Below are 21,780 nucleotides of genomic sequence, written 5' to 3' on the forward strand. Positions count from 1 at the left end.
GCTTTGCTTCTTCCATGTAGAACACAACACAAAAAATTGTGGATCCTACAAAGATATATATATATATTTATATATATATTTTATCTGTTAAACAGCAAAAACATGCAATCAATTCACATTTCCAAAAATACATGACTTAACATATGAGAGTCAACATACAAAATAAATTCTTTTTATACACTCTGACATTAGTTCAAATAATTTTTATACGCAGAACACTGTGCAATTTGTTTATAATAATAATAATAATAATAATAATAATAGAGAGAAATGAACACTACAAGAAAAGGTTTATACATATGTAATAATGGAGCTGCTTTATTTAAAAGAATATGAAGAAAACTGATACAAATAATAACATCAATGAACTGGAAAAATTCTATTAGTTTTCACTTCATTTCTAAGTCAACGCAATGTATTCAAAATTTTTTTTAAAAAAGAAGAAAAAAAGACCACTTTCAAAGGCTATGCCTCTTCCTGATTTATTATGGCACAAGCAATAACACAAACCTTGTAAAAAAAAAAAAAAAAAAAAAAAAAAAAAAAAAAAGTTTTAGACGCAGATAATAAATAACAAAGAAATGGAAGAATCTTTGGTACCTATCACAAGTGCATATATGCAACAGAAGATTTAAATAATAATAATAATAAATACAAATCTCATCGTAATCTGTTCTGCAAAGACTTAGTAAAGGACAGACTGAAATTTTCTTTACAAAAATAGAAAGATGAAAATGACAAAGCGGGAAATATAAAACCACCTGTCCAGATATAAATTTATTACTCGGTCCCCCCCTCTCTTCTCAGGATCCTTTTTTTCTTCTTTTTCTGGACTTATTATGCACAGAAAAAAAAAACTTGACTTGATGGATCACCAAGAACAAAGACAGAGCACAAGAAGAGTACTAATAAAAAGCTGATACTCTGCATTTTTCTTCGACTAGGAGTGAAGCGTTATCACACGATAATCGGTTAACGGAATACCATATCTTTCTTACCCTTGTTTTCAGACACAAGTAAGAAAAGCCTCTTTCTATATACATGTATATATATATCTATATATATATATATCCTCTACACTGGTTTATTCTGAGATCAGGTTCGAATTTTCAGAAGGAATGGTTCTAAAACGTTTATTATATAAACATCGGACAGAAAAAGTTAAAAGAGTTTAACACACAGAAGAAAAGTAAGTTTATAAATAGAGAAATACACCCAAGTAGGAGAAGCAGAAAATTTATTTCCAGTTTACAAGAAATTTCTTCATAATAATCTACAACTTTAAAACCATCCCTTCATTTCATCGATCACTTAATTTGCTTTTAAAAATATTTTTCTTTTAAATATCTTTCCTGTGCCTAAAAAAATGGGCAATAAATATACATAAAATAGACAAACCACTCAATTTAAATTAATTATAAACATACAATACAGTACTATATAATTATGCACACTATACCAAAATTTATTTATTTTTCACATTAAAATCTACTAGAATACATTACTAACTTTGGTTCACTCAAAACTTAAAATTAGCGGGAAAAAACTCAAAATCACGAGGTGAGGAAACAACCCTCAATATAGCATGATTCAAAACTAATCTCCCTTTCTATCCAGAAGATAATAATAATTCAGTTCCTAGTGAGAGGCAATTGAAGGATGTTTCCGTACCATAAGACTATCGTTTGTTCAATATTTGAGGATAAAAAATTACTTAAGTGGATGGATGGATTTTGAGCAAAACGCAGGAAGATTGAATTCTTTCAAAGATTTGGTGTGATGTGCATTTATTTTTTTTTTAAGCTCTGAACATTTTTTTTTTTTAATTTTCTAGTTATCGTTATCAAACAAAAATAGTGACTCCCTGTACATAGATCGGAAACATGGTGCTGTTCACACAAACAACCTTTGCATAATCAGCATATTTTGTACAACACTACGAAACAACGAAAAAAAGAAACAAAAAAACCTGCACAATTATCAAAACGTTTCACTCTGGAATGGTATAATTTTCTTTTTGGAAGTACGCACTTTTCGTTAATAAATATTATTTATTTATTTTTTTGTAAATATTTATATATAAATATTTTTTCTTTATACACACATATATAAATATCCTACTGCACCCTGTTTCACTGCTTTTACGGTAAAGCAAATCATATATATATATAAGACACCTTTGAAGGGTCTGAAACGACAAATTTATATGCAACACTTTAGTCACACATTAAAAACTATTTTGTTTTCATTAAATGAATTTTTAAATGTGGCATATACTGTATATATGCATATATACATATATACACACACATAACGAAATGAAAGTGTAAGGGCGTATCTATTTTCAATTCTTCACCCCCACGTAAAATTTTTCTCTCTCCAATCGGTGCAGTAGTTTATGGAATGTGGCATTATAAGTACATTTTAAATAAACCACTTTTCTTTTCTTTCTTTTTTTTTTGAATCATATTTCTCGTTACGCACTGAATATTTCTTTTATTTTTACGAGGTTTAACTACAGCACCATGAAACCAAATAGAGTACACGCTTGTAACAAAATACTACACTCTTTGCTAAAACTCTGGATAGCTTTCAAAATAGTTTTGTGCACTCACTCTTTTTAATTCTTATATTAATTTTTTCTCTCTTCATCTAACATCTTTAGGACCCTTAAATTACTTCTTTTTTCCTTTAAAGATCTGGTCCCACTGTGGATTTTTTCCTGGTTCCAGGAAGGAAATATATATATTTTTAATTAATTTATTTATTTGGGAACTATATGTGGTTACTTATAAAACAATGAGTCTATGGGGGGAAAACAATGGCACTCAATTGTTCACACTCACAATATAATGTGAAGTGTTGTCATTAAGTTGGATTTCTTTTTTTTTTTTTTTTTTTTTTTTAATCATTTAACAAAAGAAAGTAGATATTTCTGGTTTCCCAGTTAGCTCATCTTCAGTCGTTTGGAAGGATGGTCATCCCCGCCGCTTACTCCTATTATATTGGTTCCTGATAACGCCACCACCTTCCCTCCACTCACTGGCAGGACATGGTTGGTCATCACACCTCCGTTGCAGGGCGTGCCAGGAGATGGTTGCGGCAGGCTGAAGCTATTCACAGCAAGGCTCTTCTCCCCCAAATTGGACGGATTGGACTTCTATCCGAAAAACGAAAAGAAAGAAATAAATGCTACAAATTTTTATTAAACTAAATCTCAAGTTCTTGGCGTACTTGACCCATGAATTGCTACGATTGGCCAAGATGCTTTTAGTTATTAATGTGTGTCGGTACATCTCTTCCCATTGCCACTTATTATGGCATTCTAAAACCAGGGCTCAAATTTATTTGGAAGCAAGAATCCCCTAACTTTTTCAGGTTTGTTAGGTCATGATTTACAAATTTCCATAATGTAAGAAAGCAACTAAAATTTTCAAAATCAGGGTATTCTTCATCTACTATGCATGTACATGCATATGTGTGTGCTGGTATTACTAAACAAAACTAATTTATTTCATAAAATATCTCCTACCAAATAGCCGGGTAAGGCTAAAAGAGAAATGAGTTCTGAGAAAAAAAAAGTACTTAAAATTGCCTAGTTTTCCAGCTTTTCATAGAATTTACTGTGTCTTCCTGAACTTTCTACGAAGTGAGCTGGATTCCCTGAATTTTTCACGATTTCCAGGTCGATGTAAAATGTAGTTCTCCACCTCTTAATTCAACTTGGCCATCTGCTAAAACTGGCATTGTTCATTTTTGTATAACCTGCATTTTCCCATAAGATATACCTTAAGTACTTACAGTATTGCACTTTAAGTTAGACACCTGTTTTTTTTTGGAACTTGACCGCACTGAAGCAATGTTATTCCTATGTGGCTGATATATGCTGGAACGCGGTCATCCTCATTTCTTACAAACTCTTGCAAACATCTTTTACTGTTACATTTTGGAAGGAAAAAAACTTGTCCACTGAAAGTAACTTCTCCAAAAATACAGGAGAAGATTGTACTGTTTATTTTATTTTATTTTAATGTCTGGTGTCGGTGCATGTATGAATAGAGAGGCCCCATTCATATTTCACCTTAATCAACACAAATTTACTGAGTTCTGGGTGGCTATTGATTGCCTCAGGTGTTCGAAGCTTTCTCTTCCTGTGAAATTTGCAACAAATTTATAACAAATGATCGGATTCATTCTATAGTGTAAAAACAAAGAAAAACAAAATAATCACAACTCATTTACACTCCTTGCAATTCATGAATCCATAACTAAAGACCACTAGGGATGAGACAATATGGTTGTCAGTTTTCCTCTGGAACTGACAATCTTATCTGCATCTATTATCATTGACGGAAAAGAGAAAATAATAAAGGATGTGTCGTAGTATTTTTGTAGGTAACTGGAATTTTCAAATTACTATATTTATATCACAGAGTGAAACTGGCCAACTAAGTACTCACATATTACGTGTAATGTTTTCACTTTATAGAAATATACTTTATTATGTATTATTTGGTTGGTTCGGAGCTCAACATCAATTTCAGCACCGAGGCCATATGAGATGTGGACCTATGCCTTCACGTGTAATCTGAACCACATGAACTCTCACCGGGAATCAAACCAGAGTCTTTTATGTCAAAGCTGCATATGATAACTACATAGTTACAACGAAGCTCTAATATATGTTATTTAGAAGATACAAACTGATACGCTGGCAACAGGGTAATTACAGGGAAAATGCGAAGTACTATGTTTAATCCGTAATTGGCAACATTCATCAATATGGTGAGTGTGGTACGGAGAAGTGTTTAGTACAAGAGCTGTTGCAAAGAAGAAATCAAATTCTGATAAGTAGGACAAAAATATAGTTTTAGATGTAACCTCAAGATAGTGTGCAAATGGTTATTAGAAAAAATCTTCGCGTATTTAACCAGCTCAAGAGGTATGAATATCTCACTGAAGTACAAAGACCAGTGTGTAGTGTGCTGCAGTTCACATGGTGATGATAATATTGTCTCACTGTTGTCAAACATTTTTGTATGTTTTGGGTAAAATACACACATCCATGTAAGGAAAAATCCATACGCAGAAATTATCCCAAGATTGTGATATGAACGCTAAGATGGCCCTCTTGAAGCTCATTTCAGCCGTGCTTGATTTATCCAAACAACCACTATGGTTTTTGCTACACCTTTTAGTTCGATCCAGATTCTCGTTTATTCAGCGAAATAATGATAATGCTAAACAATTCAATTTCCTACAACTGTAAGCGTGTTATTTCAACACCGAGGCGATTTTCCTAGTTTATAAATATGTAGTAATTGTCAGTGAACATGTATATTAGTTATTTTTCTACTATGAGCAAAGCTACGCGGTATATCAGGTTGTTTAAAACATACTGTCTTTGGAAGTTAAAACTTAAGAGACAATTAAAACCTCCCAGCCAAGTTCTCGCAATTTCTGACGACTTGTTAAAGATGTATGCGGTCTAACATTGTCAGTTTGGTATATGATATCCTCTTTATTTATCAGTTCCGGCCGTTTCTTTTGAATTGCTAGATGTACTTGTGGTAATTGTATTTGGGACATTTACAACATTTCATGCGCAAAAGCCTAAATATTTTTTTAAAACTATCTGATATTTGACATTTTTACAAAGTAACAGACAATGTATGATATTTCCTGTAATTTTTCACGAAAATAGCTTTGTGAGCGTATTAATTTGCTGACAACATTTACATAAGTAGACATCTACCCATCTGTTATTCCTATGTGTATTAAGAAATGATGGAGCTGTTTTAATACCATCACTTTTTGCTGTATAAATGACTGTGTTAGATGTATGAAATGTCTCCATTGGTGCCACAAACGACGTGTTACAATATTTGAAAAAAAAAAAAAAAAAAAAAAAAAGTTTGCGGCAAATGTTAACTGGTTAACTGTGCCATAGACATGTTGACTCCTATCGTAAACACATCTGGCATTATGTGTCAACATGGTCTGTTTCTGGCATATGTAAATATTTTTTTTTAAAAATGTAAAATAATGTCAACTAGGTTTGTATTCAATATCTGTATGCATAAGTAAACATTTATATTTTTCATGTAGTTGCCTATGTCGACCACGTATTTGTTTTCTATTTTACACACACACACACACTGCATGTCTGTAATATTGTAATATGTATTGCAGTTAAATATTGTAATTATATATAAAGTGATTTATTAATATTCTCAGTCGTGCATTTACATTTATGTGCATATTACCCAATATTAAGGTAAAACGCACACTTTGGGTACTTCATTTAACACCATTATTATTCAATTACATTACAGATACTTTGAAACTGTGCACACACTATGATAAAGGATGGAACAAAGTATATTAAATTTCATGTAGATTAGATTCTCATTTTGCACTTATGCTAAATAATTCCTCAACTTGCATATATTGCCCCAAAATTACTATAAGTAATTACTGCATTAGAAATGCGTACATTATGACCTATCCATAATAGTAAGTGCTTTAAAATACATATATTTCCTGTATGTTGGCTACTTTTCAATGAAACCGATGCTGGCCGAAATAACTAGCTTTTATTAACTTTTACTGTAGTTTGTCAATTGGATTACGATACTAAGTCAATCTCAAAAATTCTATACTTCCACCACGGATATCCATGTGGTGTGGGCTATCGTCCAGAGAACTGACTGGGCCTATTTAGTTTGAAGAGTTAATTACAGATGTCTCTTAGCTAAAAATATTGCAAAATGAAATCGGTTCGGGTATTGCTGGTATCTCTGCAGGCCGGTGATATAATCTGATTTCACCAGGGTAGTGTGCCACTATATTCATCATGATGGAGACATTTTCTCGATCCCACGTTTCTATAGACATGAATAGGGCCGAGATGTTTTGTGGGATACCTTTCTCGTTCTCTGGCCTCAACACTCGTTGACTTCTTTTGATGTACAATAACGGACACAATGTGTGTGGAAAAATCTCAAAATTTGGTGGCTATAACGAGAGTTTGCCATTTCACTAGCAACACTCACGTCTGTATACCGCTCTATGGCGGAAGTTGTAAACGATGACTTGCCGCTGGCGGCCATCATTTCGAACATTTATACTTTAAGGTTTACAATACAACAGAAGTTACTTTTGTATTTGCATTATATGATTAAATACAAATAAATAGTGAATACATTAATCTGAGACAATTTTATCTACATCTACAGGGTGGTCCATAAGTCTTAGTCAGTGGATTATTTTGGAAGCAAACTTAATTAAAGCAAATCTGACTAGCGGAGGGCGTCTTGAGTAAAGGAGCTACCGATTGATGCATGCGTGGTGCATGGCGGCCATCTTGATGTCCGCCATCTCAGATGCAGTCTTTTTTCTTCAAATAGGAAGGTAGGCATGTGACACATTAATTAACACTATGCTTTGCAGGGGAATGCAGTCCCGCAAGCAGAAATGCGTTATCATGTCCCGTTCCAAAGTTATGACGCCCCGAAGTCGACGATTTTCTGTTTCTTTGCAGGGAGAGCGACATGGCACTAACGCTGCAAGAAAGACGTGACACCCCAAATTTGACAAGTTTTCTTTTCGTTGCAGGTAGAGCGAGATGGCACTGACGAAGCAGGAAAGAATTGAAATCATCCTGGGGAAAGAAGCAGTCATGTGACTACCTAGGACTTCAACGCGCGCCACCCCGAAAGACCTGCAATAAGCCACAACACCGTTAGCTACTTCATTAGGAAATTCAGTGTAACTGGTAATGTTGCCGACAGACCACGGTCAGGTCCTTCACGAACCGCGACAGATGAGGAGACATCTACAATGGTGCTTGCTGCGAGTGTGAAAAGTCCGAAGCGCAGCACAAGACAACTCGACACGTCGATCATAGGCCCTTATTCATTCCTGGCACCCTAAATGGTGTCCGATATCTGGACATGTTACAGGAGTTGGTGTTTCCGTTGCTTCTCCGCCCTGATGCCACCTCGCCGCGATGTTTTCAGCAAGATGGTGCCCTACCGCACTTTGCGCTGTCTGTGCAGGAATACTTAGATCTGCATTTTCCTGGACGTTGGATCGGTCGACGAGACCCTGTGGAGTGGCCAGCCCGGTCGCCGGACCTCACTCCCTTGTATTTTTAATGGGGACACTTAAAACACCTAGTGTATCAGAAGATGATTCGGAATGTTGCACACCTACAGGGACGTATTTAGGACGCCTGTGATAGCATCATCCCTGCTGTGTTGTTACGGGTTCAGGAAGACTGGATTAAGAGACTCCGGTTGTATGTTGCAATGGACGGGCAACATGTGGAGCACATCCTGCAGGTGGAATTTTGGGGCGTCATAACTTCGGAACGGGACACGATAACGCATTTCTGCTTGCAGGACTGCATTCCCCTGCAAAAACAGTGTTAATTGATGTGTTACATGCCTACCTTTCCATTTGAAAAAATAACCTGGATCCAAGATGGCCACCATTCACCACGCATTCATCAATCGGTAGCTCTTTTACGCAAGTCCGTCCTCCGCTCGTCAGATTTGCTTTAATCATGTTTGTTTCCAAAATAATCCACTGTACTAAGACTTATGGACCACCCTGTATTTATGTTTAGAATCACTAAGCACATAACATGCGATCACCATGGCATAACAAGCAGTGTGTGATGCCACTTTATTTGAGCTTGTAATCACATCTTCCACAAGCCTGTATGTAGTCATGCTTCTTGTTAAAGCGAAATATGTCTACGTTTGACAGTTAAGAGAATGTTCAACTTACAGAGGTATCCAGGTTAGAGGGGCGTATACACCCTCTCCGTAGGCCCGTCCCTGTAGGTGTCTTACATAATTTATCCATAGCATTTTCTTTGGTTACAGGAAACTAATATTGAATATAGAGTAGTGCCCAACTTCGGTGCTTTAGTGTAAAATTAAATTGTATACTAAAGTAGCCTGAATGCAACATAATAAAATACGACAGTAAACATTTTTACAACTATGCTTCACACTGAAATTAATGCAGACTCACCTTTTTCATACATGTGTAAAGCAAATTTTACACCAAAATAAAAATTTAAATTCCTGCAGTTCTACTCTGAAACCCTAAATATGTACAAGATTATGATGTGGGTATTTTTTTTTTAAATGTACAACCATTATATATATATATATATAAGAAATTTGCCACCTAGAAGATCATAATTTAAATTCTAGGAGTCTCACTGACGCTATGCTCTTCGAAGGTGTGTAAAAATGAAACTTACCTCCCCCATCACAGCTATCGGTGTCTCCCCTGTGGCATTGGCTACTTGATGCTCAATGAGGTAAAACATATATTCATCATAGAGTAGACGGATAAGATGAAAGGAGCCAAAACTTGCAGCGCTCCTCAGTGTTAGGTCCCGAATCACCATTGAGCTACAAGTAAAAAGGATTAAATCATTACCATAAAATGTCTAGTAATGGACATAATAATTTCGTAACAGACTAAGGAATTTTAGGTTTAAAAAAATCTAATGTTTAGTTCAACCCTCCAATTATGCCCTAACGAGAACTCGGATGAAAAACAATAAACATGTCCGCTCCAACTCACGCGTTGGGATCAAACTAAGAACCCTTCATTATTTTATTTATAGGTATGTTTGGGCACTACCGGCACCTATGGTCTTAAGCCCCTTACATGTGAGACCTCTTTATGTTAGGTACCATTCCGGTATTCGCCTGGTGTGAATGAAGAAAACCCAGGAGAAACCTCACTTATAATGGTTGGTCTAAAAAAAAGCTATTACAGCTTTTCGACCGCTTGTTCCCATCGGGAATCCAACCTGCGACCATTCACACCAAAAGCGAGAGAGTTAGCTACTACGCTAAGCAGGGCCACAGAAACCCTTCTTCTCAGAGATGAACGTTACACCAATGATCCACCGGAAAAACTAATTACATTATTGAACTTCCAAACTATGCCATACATAAGTACCAGAGTTTAGGAACAGCTACGACCGTCCGTCTGTTGATAGGTATTAGATGAAAATGACAAGATATATCGAGAAGCGGTTTTTCGCAGTCGATTTCAGTGAGGTATGTGTAAAGGACTGGATGGATTCTTGAGTGTCTAAAAATAATATACTATCTTCAGAAGCACACAAACGGAACGAATTATATAAAAATTGAACTAAAATAAAACAAATGCCACTCTACACAATATACCTATATAATAAAAAACCTGAAGTGCGTTTAATTTTTCCTTTTCCGATCATTTCAACTTCATATGTTTGCTGAAGTCTTTGCTAATCACTTTAGATTTCGGAGGGAAATTCAAACTGCTGTTTGAAGAGAATTTCTTTATACATCAAAAAATACCTAGACAAATTTGGAATTTAACATTGCTATAATATGGTAACTTTGTTGACGATTGTCAGAAGTGTTCGCAAGTTCAATACTAATCTTTTAATTAGTTTATTCTCTTTCAAATATGTCAGATTTAAGACGCAAGATACATAGTAAGACTTTTTAGTTAATTTCTGTATATTAGGATAAAATGGAAGCGAAAGAACACGAAGGTATGTGATATTAAAACAGCAGTTCGAATTTTCTTCTGAAATTATTAGCTCTGATGAAGATTTCAGCAAATATGTGAAGCTGAGATGACAGAAAGGAAACAATTAAATGATATTACGGTTTAATACACTTATATACGAGGGCCGGTTTTTTTCAAGCTCCGGTAAGCCACTAGAAGAAAACCACATGAGATGACAAAATGCAAATTACTCAAATTTGTTCAATGGAGATCGCACACCCTCCATACCAAAAGATAGACTCTGCTGTTCAATCAGTGTTTGTAGTAAGCGTGAAACCGTATCGAATGCAATCGAATTTAAAGAAAGACTTACCAACCTACACTACGAGAGAAGTCAAAGGTGGATATCTGTGGCGGAAGACGACCTTGATGAACACATGAATCACGTGGTTCCTGAAAGGGGTATAATATGATTTCGGAGTATAATATTGTTTCGGAACTGTCTGATCTTGGAATTTCAGAGAAGTCAGCAGCTGTCTGCGGAAATCGAACTATATCATGCAGGCCACCCTTGATGGGCGCTTCGAGGCACTCGGTACTCAATATGGAGGATGTGGATCTCCAATGAACAGATCTGACTAATTTGTGTTTCATTATCTCCGTGATTCTCCTCCGATAGCTTATCAGAACTTGGAGAAAAAAAGTCAACCCTCGTGTGTGTGTGTATATAGAATATTTTGAGAATATTCCTCACATCAACATATGAAAAAAAAAAAGTTCATATGGACCTGTGCTCAAAAGCGGATAGTTTCGGAGTTACAGGGTGCTGAAAACGTGAAATTTAGAAGTTCATAGTTCCACTATCATGGGACCTATCATAGTCGGATCAAGACATCACTGAGGAACTGGTATGTGAACTATCCAAATATCCACGTTTAAGAATGCTCCAGTACTTGCACACCGATTTTCAGGAAGGTAGGTGGAGAGTGATCAAGTACTCCCAAACAGCCTCTCTAAAAAATGATCGTGGAAGTATCGGAGGTTCTGAAAGATGGATATTTGGATAGTTCACGTACTAATTCCTCAGTGATGTCTTGACTCGACTATGATCGGTCCTATAGTAGTAAAACTATGGACCTTTGAAGTTTATTTTTTCACGTTTTCGGCTCCCTATAACTACGAAACTATGCACTTCCGACCACTGGTCCATATGAATTTTTTTCTTACTTTGATGTGAGGAATCTATTCCCAAAATATTGACAAATTTTTTAACACCCTGTATATACACGGTGTTTCAAAACAACATCGACAACGTTTGGGAGGTGATTCCTGACACCAAGTTAAGACAAAAAGTATAGACCAACCTGGGTGCACGAATGCTTCCTTTCGAAGTTATAGGCTTGAGAACTAGTATGTGCCCTATCTAAATATCCAAGTTTCAGAATCCTGCGGTACTTCTGCAACAGTTTTTACAGGTGTAGTTGGTGAGTACTTCAAATTATATGCCCGTAGCCTCTATAAAAATTGTTGCGTAACTATCTTAGGATTCTGAAACGTGTATTTTCGAATAGCGCACATATTAGTTCCTAAGTGAAGTCTTGACCCGACTACGGTAGGTACCATAGTTTTGAAGCTATGGACCTTTAAAGTTCATTTTTTTATGTTTTCTACAGCCTATAACTCCGAAAGGAAGCATTTGTGTACCCAGGTTGGTCTGTACTTTTCGTCTTATCTTGGTGTCAGAAATCACCTCCCAAATGTTGTCGATAAAACTTATTACATCTACGAAACGTAAATAAGCTGTTTGCAAGAAATAAACAAAGGAAATAAGTGAATTGAATTGTCGATGAAAGAAAAAGAAAGCTCACACTGAGTGGACATTATCTGGTACATTAATTCACTAGCTGGCATAGTAACAAAGAAAATATTATTATTTTTAACTTTTACAGTTTTAGACAACTGTGAACCGTTTTCATGAAGTGTATTATCACACGAATTTCACCTTTAAAGTCTTTCATAAAATGCAGTACTGCGCATTTCATAAAATGATCACTTACCTATAAAAAGACCACTTTAACAAAAACTGTCTTGCAGCTTTGGCAAAATTAGGCTTTCCCTCATAAGGTTTGAGCACCTGAGAAACTACACCTTTAAGCCAGGCAGCCCACTGCTCCAGTGAATTCTGTTGCTGCAAAGTGACTTTGAAATCCGCCTCAAGTCGCTGAACAACACCATCGTCACATTGACATACCCAGGATGCCTACGCAAGAAATATTCTAATGAACGGAATTCTCAATGACATTAACAGCCATTTATCTTAACAATGTGAAACATTATTATATACGAACATTAGCAACAATTGCAGACATAAATATTTATGCAACAGGCTTATTTTATGTGAAATTCATTTATATTTACTTAAAAAATATATTTTAATGAATGATAAAATACAATCGTTTTAAAATCGTGTGATTTTAAACCTTCTGATGATTTAAATATTTTAAAATCTTAAAACACAATGATCACAGCATTTACAAGAACTGACTCAAAAAGTTAAAATAATTTGATGTTACTTATATTCGTCCACGTCCCCTTCAGCTGACTGAAACACATACCCAAATATTTATATTTATTTCCATGTTACTGATAAAAGAAAGTTTTACTATGAGGCACAGACTTTTACTGGCAACTATTCACAAACCCAAGCAAAAAAAGAATCACGCGTCTTATCCGTATATTGCGTAGTCTTACAATTTTATATTTTGACAATGTTGTTTATGTGTAAACATAAAACTTATTTTTACATGTAAACACACATCACTAATACCACGGCAGTCAAAAACTTTCCGGAATGTTGTTGCAGCTCTTTATTTCCACAATGTAAGTACACATTTACTTAATTGACTTCAAAATAGGCACCTTCGGAACACACATACTTGCTCCATTACTCCTGCCATTGCTGGAAACAGAGACGATAGTCCTCTTTTGTATCTTCCGAAATTCAGTCGTCACGTTTGGTTTTGATATCTTCCATGGTGGCGAAACGGGTACCTTTGAGGCCATTTTTTCCCCCCTTAAAACATTGTTACCGTAAGTTGTTTAATGCTATCAAAGTATCTGAAGCAATTTCTTCAATTTGTAGATGTACTTGATGTTTGCGCGTTGCTCGAACTGTGACATTGTGCCAACTAATCACTACACTCCTGCGTCCAATTTCACTTGGTACACTACTTGTTCGACTCGTTTTGTGGTGCACAAACACCGTGTACGTGGGTTTTCTCGGGGTTCTCCCGTTTCCTCCCACTTTCTTCATTCCACCATTTCATTCATTACTCATCATCACCGTCTCTTTTAGCCTAACCGGCATAATCGTGGGACGTAAAACTCAAAAATTTAATTTAATTAATTAATTTATTTATTTATTTATTTTATTTATTTTTTTTTTTGTTCGACTCGTTCACGCTTGTCAAATTCATAATTACCTAGATAGACAACTAAGGACTGTACTTACAAGATTCACTGTGATTATATCATAAATGCCAAAACTATAAGAACATTCCGGGAAGTTTTTGACTGTCCTAGTATATATTTAACTAACAAATATTTTTGATTGAGTCTTTCCTTGAAGATATTTACTTAAAATTTTAGAAAGTCTTAGACAGATAGATTCATATTAAAATAAGATAGTACACAAAAACAAACAAATAGGAACACGAATAGAAGTCGTATCAATCAATATTAAGGATAAACTAAAGTAATTCGACTCATAGGCTACTCCACACACACACACACACACACAAACACACACTTCCATGCTAACGAACACACACATACACATATATACTCACGCACATAGTATCACATTTCTCAACACAAAATTAGATCAGTTTCACATTTGTCTTTCACTCTCTAGGTCCATACAAAGGGTAAATGGTAGAAATAGGTAAAGATAATTCAAGATTAAAAGACAATTATATCACATATTAATACAAATGGCTCAATATATGTTAAAAACATCTCGATACATGACATTTCTATCAATTACTGAATACGCTGCCATACTTTCTGCTGTCAAAATACTTTAAAACACTATTGAATCTCATTTGTCTACAGCATATAATTGAATTATGGCTACGCAGGAAAGCAGTACAATCAAACCGTGAGGAACTTTCTTTACTTTTTCTTCAAACTTCATCTGTACTTTGCAAATTTTCAAAAGAGGCTAAACCGCATGCACCAAATTAGTAGATAATAATAATAATAATAATAATAATAATAATAATAATAACACAATAAAACAAAAGGAAATTAAATGTATTAGTGTATTATTACAACATATATAATTAGACATCGGGCACTCTTGACAATGCATTTTTTCCCCACTAACCATTTTGTTCAGTTCAAATATTCTGCAAAAAAACGAACTGGTTAAGTCTTCAAGAACTAGTCAGATGTTTAACAGTATTTTAACTTTTCTATTACAGAGTAGCGAAGAGGCTTAATTTGAAGTGTAATTAGTTCCTAAGTATAGATTGTATGTTACCGTTTCGTATGCTTTACTACTCTGTATGCGTTACGTGTTATATCGAAGAGAAGATGGAAATTTAGAAGTACAGATGAAATTTGGAAATCCAGTAAGGTACGTTCTATACAGTTTCACGAATACTATTTGATGTGCTCAACTCATTGCTACTAAGACTATTTCTCATATTAACTTTTTTAATTAGATAAATAATTGCCAAAAATGTTAGTTACTATATACTATTTCTGTGAAAAACCGTAGTCTGCTACTTCAATTAGATCAGTATTAGTAATATTACAAAGTGAAAATAAAAGTTACTGCATCACGAACAAACTCCTATATTTTTACGAAAACTCTAGATGAGCCAGTTTTTCGGTTATAAGTGAACACCTGAGTTTTTACTGAATTCCAATAGAACACCTTTTAACGTTGAAAATTCAACAGGTGGCGCCATGCGAGATAACAAGTAAATTTGGTACTTTTGGTATGAATATCACATTGATCTTCATGAATTTCCAGAATGCTCATCGGGTTATATCTGCCTGATTTTTAACATGTATGATCTTATGAAAAGCCATGCTACTATAATTAGTTGTGTTTTATCGGTCCACTAGCATTATGAACTATCACCTCACATAGTAATTTCCACTGCAACAAATTAAATTACACCAAAGAAATAAGATTTCATCCCATTCTTCCTTATAAGTTTTCCATAGGCCAGTGAGGGTAACGGGGACGACGATGTTGCAGATGTTTTAACAGTCCAAATGCGTAGAAATCCATTGAACTGGCGTCACGACTTTTCAAGAGAATGCCATGGAAAACCGGCGGGACGACTTGGCGGTATGGCTGGACATTCTGTATATGTGGATGAAAACCCGGTTCTTGTACGTTCCCTACAAGGGATGTCTTTCCGACAGATTGGGGCTATGAAGGATTCCTGGAAATAGGCGGCAGACATCACCTTCACGCTTTTGCCCACCTTCAACTTCCCATTGTAACAATATTTAGTGACAATCATGATTCTCTGCGAGAAATTTACCGTCCACTTGCTATAAAGTTCGGTACGTCCCTTGTCAAAAGTATCACGGTACGTAATTTCCCGAATGTTAGCATTATGCGTGTGGGCTTCATTCAATGTGAACACCAACTTCCATTCTAACTCAACCAAGCGCCTTTCGTACAATCTGTCTCACGTTGAGCAATGTGACGCGGAACGAGGTTGTGAATCCGGCACTTACGTACGCACTGCAGCCCAGACGATGACAAATGATGTAACTAATAGTGAATTGCACTACATTTAATCTCTATGCCATGTCACGTTGGAGTATTGGATCTTCCTGACGCAACAGTCCAATTCCATGAAGCCTCACGCGAAAGTTTTGTTGATAACCTCAAAGGGCCCATTTGGTGGCGAATGTTCCTGAATAACTTCATTTACATTTGCCTGACCACGATATCTGTAATTGTGGTTACTCCAATGGTTTAAACATCTTTCAGATGCACGAAAAATATACGTGGAAAAGAGGCATATTATACTTTTCCCAATGTAAAAGTTCACTTTCGCTGTCACTTCACTAGCACGACATTCCGACCCTTGCATGATGATATACCACCTGATAATGACGCTGGTATCATCGTTCTGCTGCAATTATACATGTGACAGTAACGTTGCCAAATAAGTCGGATACAAACTAATGAACCTTCTGTTCAATATTCCATTTCAAAATGTAAAAAGAAAAAGAAGAAATTTAATTAAATTACTTTTATTTATTTATTATTTAAGAAAGGCATTTCCACTATCGTATTCACCTGCATGAGTGTGAAAATTTCACACAAATTGGTCGGACGAAGTGATTGAGAGTAAACTTTTTTTTTTCGAACCATTGGACTAAAAAGAAACTAAATTCTATATAGGGCATTTGGTAATAATAAACAGGGTCTTTTGGATTATTTTGGTAATAGATAGTTATTCACTACTGAAAAACGTTTCAAATGTTTTTTAAGCATGACAGCATAATTCTTTAGTCAGCAAATTGTTGTAATAGTAGGATATAGACAGAACTTTTTTTTTTAATGTAAAAGTATTTTTGTGGTTAATGCCTAGAATCCTGCTAATTTCTAAAACTAATAAAAAGTAAAGTCTTTAGTTTGACGTCTGAAAACAAAACCCTGTACACTGAATAAAACGGATGATTAAACGTAAAGCGATAATCCACTTCTTCAGCCTACAAATTTCGTTGTACAGATTATTTGGAGGAAAACTACATTCTTCACATTTCATTCATTCATTCATTCATTCCGAAGTTTATCTTCTTTCAAGCGTCTAGCAGCAAGAAAGAAAAAAAAAAAAATATCATAACAGACTTGCTGATTGAAGATATGTCGTCCAGTGGAAGGACAAGTGAAGTGGCTGCCCAGGCCACGTGCCACACAAGGAAGAATTAGTTGGACTTAAGCCCTTTTGAGCAACGAGGCTATACAAGACGTGGATCTACAGTTTAATGTGTAATCCGAACTACCGTAATACGTTCACATTTTTTAGGATCTTCCACCAGGAATCGAACCCGAGGCCTGTGTACATTTAAGGAAAGAGAACCCTTAGTAAAAAAAAAAAAGTATTATTTCTAATTCATTCTTAGAATTCAAAAGAACTATTATTTTGTACGCCATTTTTTACGATTATATACTACAAATGTCGCAAAGTGCACTCGTAACACCACGAATGATAACATTAAAGACAGCTCTATTGGACATCACTAACATGAAAAAGTCAAAGTTGCTGCAAAATAATTTATTCATGTTAAATATTTAGTTCTCACCTACACCATTCGCTCTGGAATTTATTTTCGCTCCAGGACCCGCAAATCGACAGGATGGCCGGATATGATGTGCTGAAAACAGTCTGTGATTTCATGTCAATATAGACCACGTTACTTAAATAGATTTTACAGAGTACTGACAATTAAGAGATTACAATTAGATATACTAATAACCACTCATAGACACCGAATTAAACGTTTCCATTTCATCATAAAAATAGCTGATTTCAATACACACCTAAGTAGTTTCTTTCTTTCGGGGAGATGAGTCACAAACCGAAATTCGAGTCACTAATTTTGAGATAATTCTGTAAAAATCTGAACGTCAAGAATGTTATTTATGTTATTAATATACGAAAAACTTTTCTAAGTGTTAAGGTTTAAATAAGACAATTAAGTTTAATAAAGCACGACTAAAGTGAATACCTGTTCTTGTACGTTATGAAAATCAACACGATTGAGATCAGCAAGCATTTGATTTATCTGTGATGAATTCTGGAGCACTGCACGCGCAGCCTGAGCCAGATGGTTAAGGGAAGTATATCGCCGCAAGGTCTGGGCAAAGGCACTCACTGCTGATACCTGCGAATATAACCATATTAATATATAAACACAAGCACAAAAAGGAATTCATTTCTGACTGCTGATTTTATACCAATAATGTGAAACTAAGGATCGGCAATTTCAAACGCACTTCCTTTTACACAATAATAATAATAATAATAATAATAATAATAATAATAATAATAATAATAATAATAATAATAATAATAATAATTTATTTTGTTTTGGTAATGGGAACAATTGTTTTTAAAAACACGATGTAAATTTATTGTCACTAATGATTGTTTCGAAGTTTTTATAACAATTGATTTCGTAAATCAGTTACTTTGAACACACTATGTTGAAAAGATACTTCACTTAAAATATTTAAGGAAAATAACTTAATAACGGGAGACGTATCGCTGACTTAAGATTATTTTTGCTTGTGCGTAGGAAGGCTTCTGCTTACGGAAGCTACTGAGTGTATATTTATGATTGAAAAAAAAAAATCTTCCATTCTAGACATGATAATCATACAACATATGGTTTAAGGATTTCTCTTGTTTCTTTTCCAATACATTTTCTATTGCTATTTTATTCATTCATTAGTTGTGATCCTTAAGTTTCTTGGCAAGTTCTGGCTTTAAAGTTACACGTATATTTCATATACAAGAGCCATTTGGGAAGTTCTCAGACTGACGTATAAAACATTAATTTCTCTCTTGAAAGTTTTATTTTTTTCAACACTTCCTCTTTTGATACTAATACTTGTTCCTAAAGCCTTTATGCCATCGCGGAAACAGACTGTTTCAGGCTTGCAAAATACTCCTCCACTAATGCTTAAGTTCTTCTGAAGACCGCTGAAGTACATCCAACCAATTATTTCAGCTTCAGGAAGATGCACAAATCTGATGGAGCCATCTCTGGTGAACAAGACGGATGAGGTAGCAAATCATAGCTCAACTCATTGATTTTGACCACTGCAAAACCACCTGCATGAAAATCGAGTATTCTCGTGATGCACGATCAGTTTCTTCTTTGATAAACTCAAGATTTTTATCGTCAGTTTTTCTTCAATCGCCTTGAAGAGTATTCAGCCCTGATGGATCTTTTGCATCCCAAAAATCTGAAGACATGATCTTTCCGCTAGATTTCAAGGATAAACATGGCTTTCTTTGAAGATGGAGATTCGGGGTGTGTCCATTATTTCGACTGTTGTTTTGTTTCTGGAATGCAGTGTAGTTTTCATGTTAAATCGATGAGTACGAATCAACGCGTAAAATCATGTTCGATTTTCCTTAAAACGGCCTACATTGTTCCTATATGTATTTCTGATTCGTTTTTGGTCAAAATACATCAGCAGTCGCGACATCCATCTTACAGACAGTTTTCTTAACCACAATTCTTCGGTCAAAATGTGAAATACTCATTCTCTTGAAATATCTTGGGCTTCTGCAGTACTACTCACCTTCACACTCAGTCGGTGAACCTGAAGCATTATATCGTGCACTTTTTGAATTATATCTGTTGTAATATCAGATTTTGATAATCTACTTCATGGACCATCTTCGAAGCGTTTAAACTCAGATATTTTAACTGTTGAAAATGACAGAGTCGAGTCCCTCAGAATAATTTTCATAACACCATGTATTTCTGTTGCCTTCCTACCCATCTTCACCAAATATTAATGCTTGGTGTTCAAAATTGTATTTTACAAAAAGAAATGCACAGCAATTAACTTTAACTTAGCTATTATTTACTGATCCAGACAATAATGCAACAATTATTATAACAGAAAATGACCGATAGTGTACTCTATTTGAAACTAGTGCTGCCATCTACGAATCATTCCAGGAACTTATCAAAGACCTCGTAAAGCCAGCAGAAGTACTTTAAGAAGTTCTATTGAATAAATTTAGAATTCTGTAATTAAAATCCTTAATGTAAAGATATATTTCTACTCATATTTGTAAACTAGACTGTTATAAACATTCACCTTACTGACCCTAGTCACGAGAACAAATTTAAATTAACATACCTTAATTTGTATCATATCTTCTGGACAACCGCTCATTGCTGATGTCAACCAACCTTCTAATCCTTTGGCAAAATTTCGAATCGCTTGCGTAAGTGTGCCTGAATGATGAAAAATTAACCAAAAATATACACTATATATGTATATTCTACAAAATACACTTTCAAATACAAATCACTTTATAACGTTTTCGTAATTGCTTGTGCACACTTTTGCATATAAAATAATATGAACTAACTTTATTTCATATTATTTTACATAAACATAATTTTATCCTAACTTCCAAGATTCTGTCAAGATTTAACTGGACAACGAATTGTGTTTACGATGTTAACAAATGTAACTCATCCTTATTATGTGAATAATTAATATATCACAATTATTATTATACACACACAACGATATTCTGATCTATTTACGGCACGAACATTTTAAAACTCTGATATATTTATTTTAAATATTATAAGATAAACTTTGTACAACGGTCAAATCATTAAAAGATATATATATAAGCTCTTTCAGAGAATGAGATCTACAGCTCCAAAACACTTTCTCAGGCAGTCTAAGTAGGAGACAAAAGATCCTCCTTAGTTTCCAATTTACTAACATCTTATATGTTAACGTGAAAGTAGTATTGTGAGGCAAGAATTCAATGTTTTGAAAACACTTACACCTGCTTAAGATACATCTTAGGTATGAATAAATTTCTTTGCGTGTTCTGTGATAAAGGAACAAGATGATTATATACAACACACAGGTACCACCTAGTCTGGCTACAAATACTGTTACGAACTTCCAGAGCTGCAACACTCTCCACTGTGAGGTGAATGAACGAACTGGTGATGGTTCGTGCGGGGACTGATTGTGAATGCTGGTGTAGAAAGGAAGATATATAACCCACACAGACAAAACAGAATTGAGTAGCAGTGCTTCACAGAGTTGGAAAATCAGCGAATGAAATTTTTAACACGCTTAAAATCTTAAAATCAACTGAATGTTTGTGCCGACAATACAGCGATACTTTGATACTGGGTTCGTTTGCAAGAAGGTCGTCCACGAAGGTCAAGGACTCCAGAAGCTGTCAAAGCAGTGACGGTCAGTCTGAGAAGAAATCCCATGTGGAAACACGCATTGATGGCGTGTGATTTAAACATCTCCAAGTAAACGATGTCCAGGGCAGTCAGGGACGATCTTGGTCTTCGAGCTTACCGATAATCACAGGACACTTTCTGACGTCGTGTCTGAAGGCACAAAGGAAGCGTAACTGTAAACACCCTAGGAAGCGTAAGTGTAAACATCTGCTTCAGTGGTACGCAAATAATGGG

At 35.1% G+C, this 21,780-nt stretch overlaps 1 protein-coding gene across 10 annotated transcripts in view; it reads right to left on the bottom strand.

Moving 5' to 3' along the window:
- Positions 1–236: 236 nt before the first annotated feature.
- The window catches only part of Rfx (regulatory transcription factor Rfx), a 342,716-nt gene continuing 321,172 nt past the window's right edge, over positions 237–21,780 (bottom strand). For all 10 annotated transcript variants that reach the window (XM_081742843.1, XM_081742844.1, XM_081742841.1 and 7 more), the window contains 5 exons: positions 20,459–20,556; positions 18,304–18,459; positions 12,591–12,793; positions 9,281–9,434; positions 237–3,160 (listed from right to left, as the gene is read on the bottom strand). In XM_081742843.1, the coding sequence (XP_081598969.1) occupies positions 2,948–3,160; positions 9,281–9,434; positions 12,591–12,793; positions 18,304–18,459; positions 20,459–20,556 (824 nt within the window). In that variant the 3' untranslated portion in view covers positions 237–2,947. The remainder of the gene's footprint in view (positions 3,161–9,280; positions 9,435–12,590; positions 12,794–18,303; positions 18,460–20,458; positions 20,557–21,780) is intronic.

This window comes from Thermobia domestica, chromosome 16, assembly GCF_964235325.1.
Source record: "Thermobia domestica chromosome 16, izTheDome1.hap1.1, whole genome shotgun sequence".
Lineage (NCBI taxonomy): Eukaryota > Metazoa > Arthropoda > Insecta > Zygentoma > Lepismatidae > Thermobia > Thermobia domestica.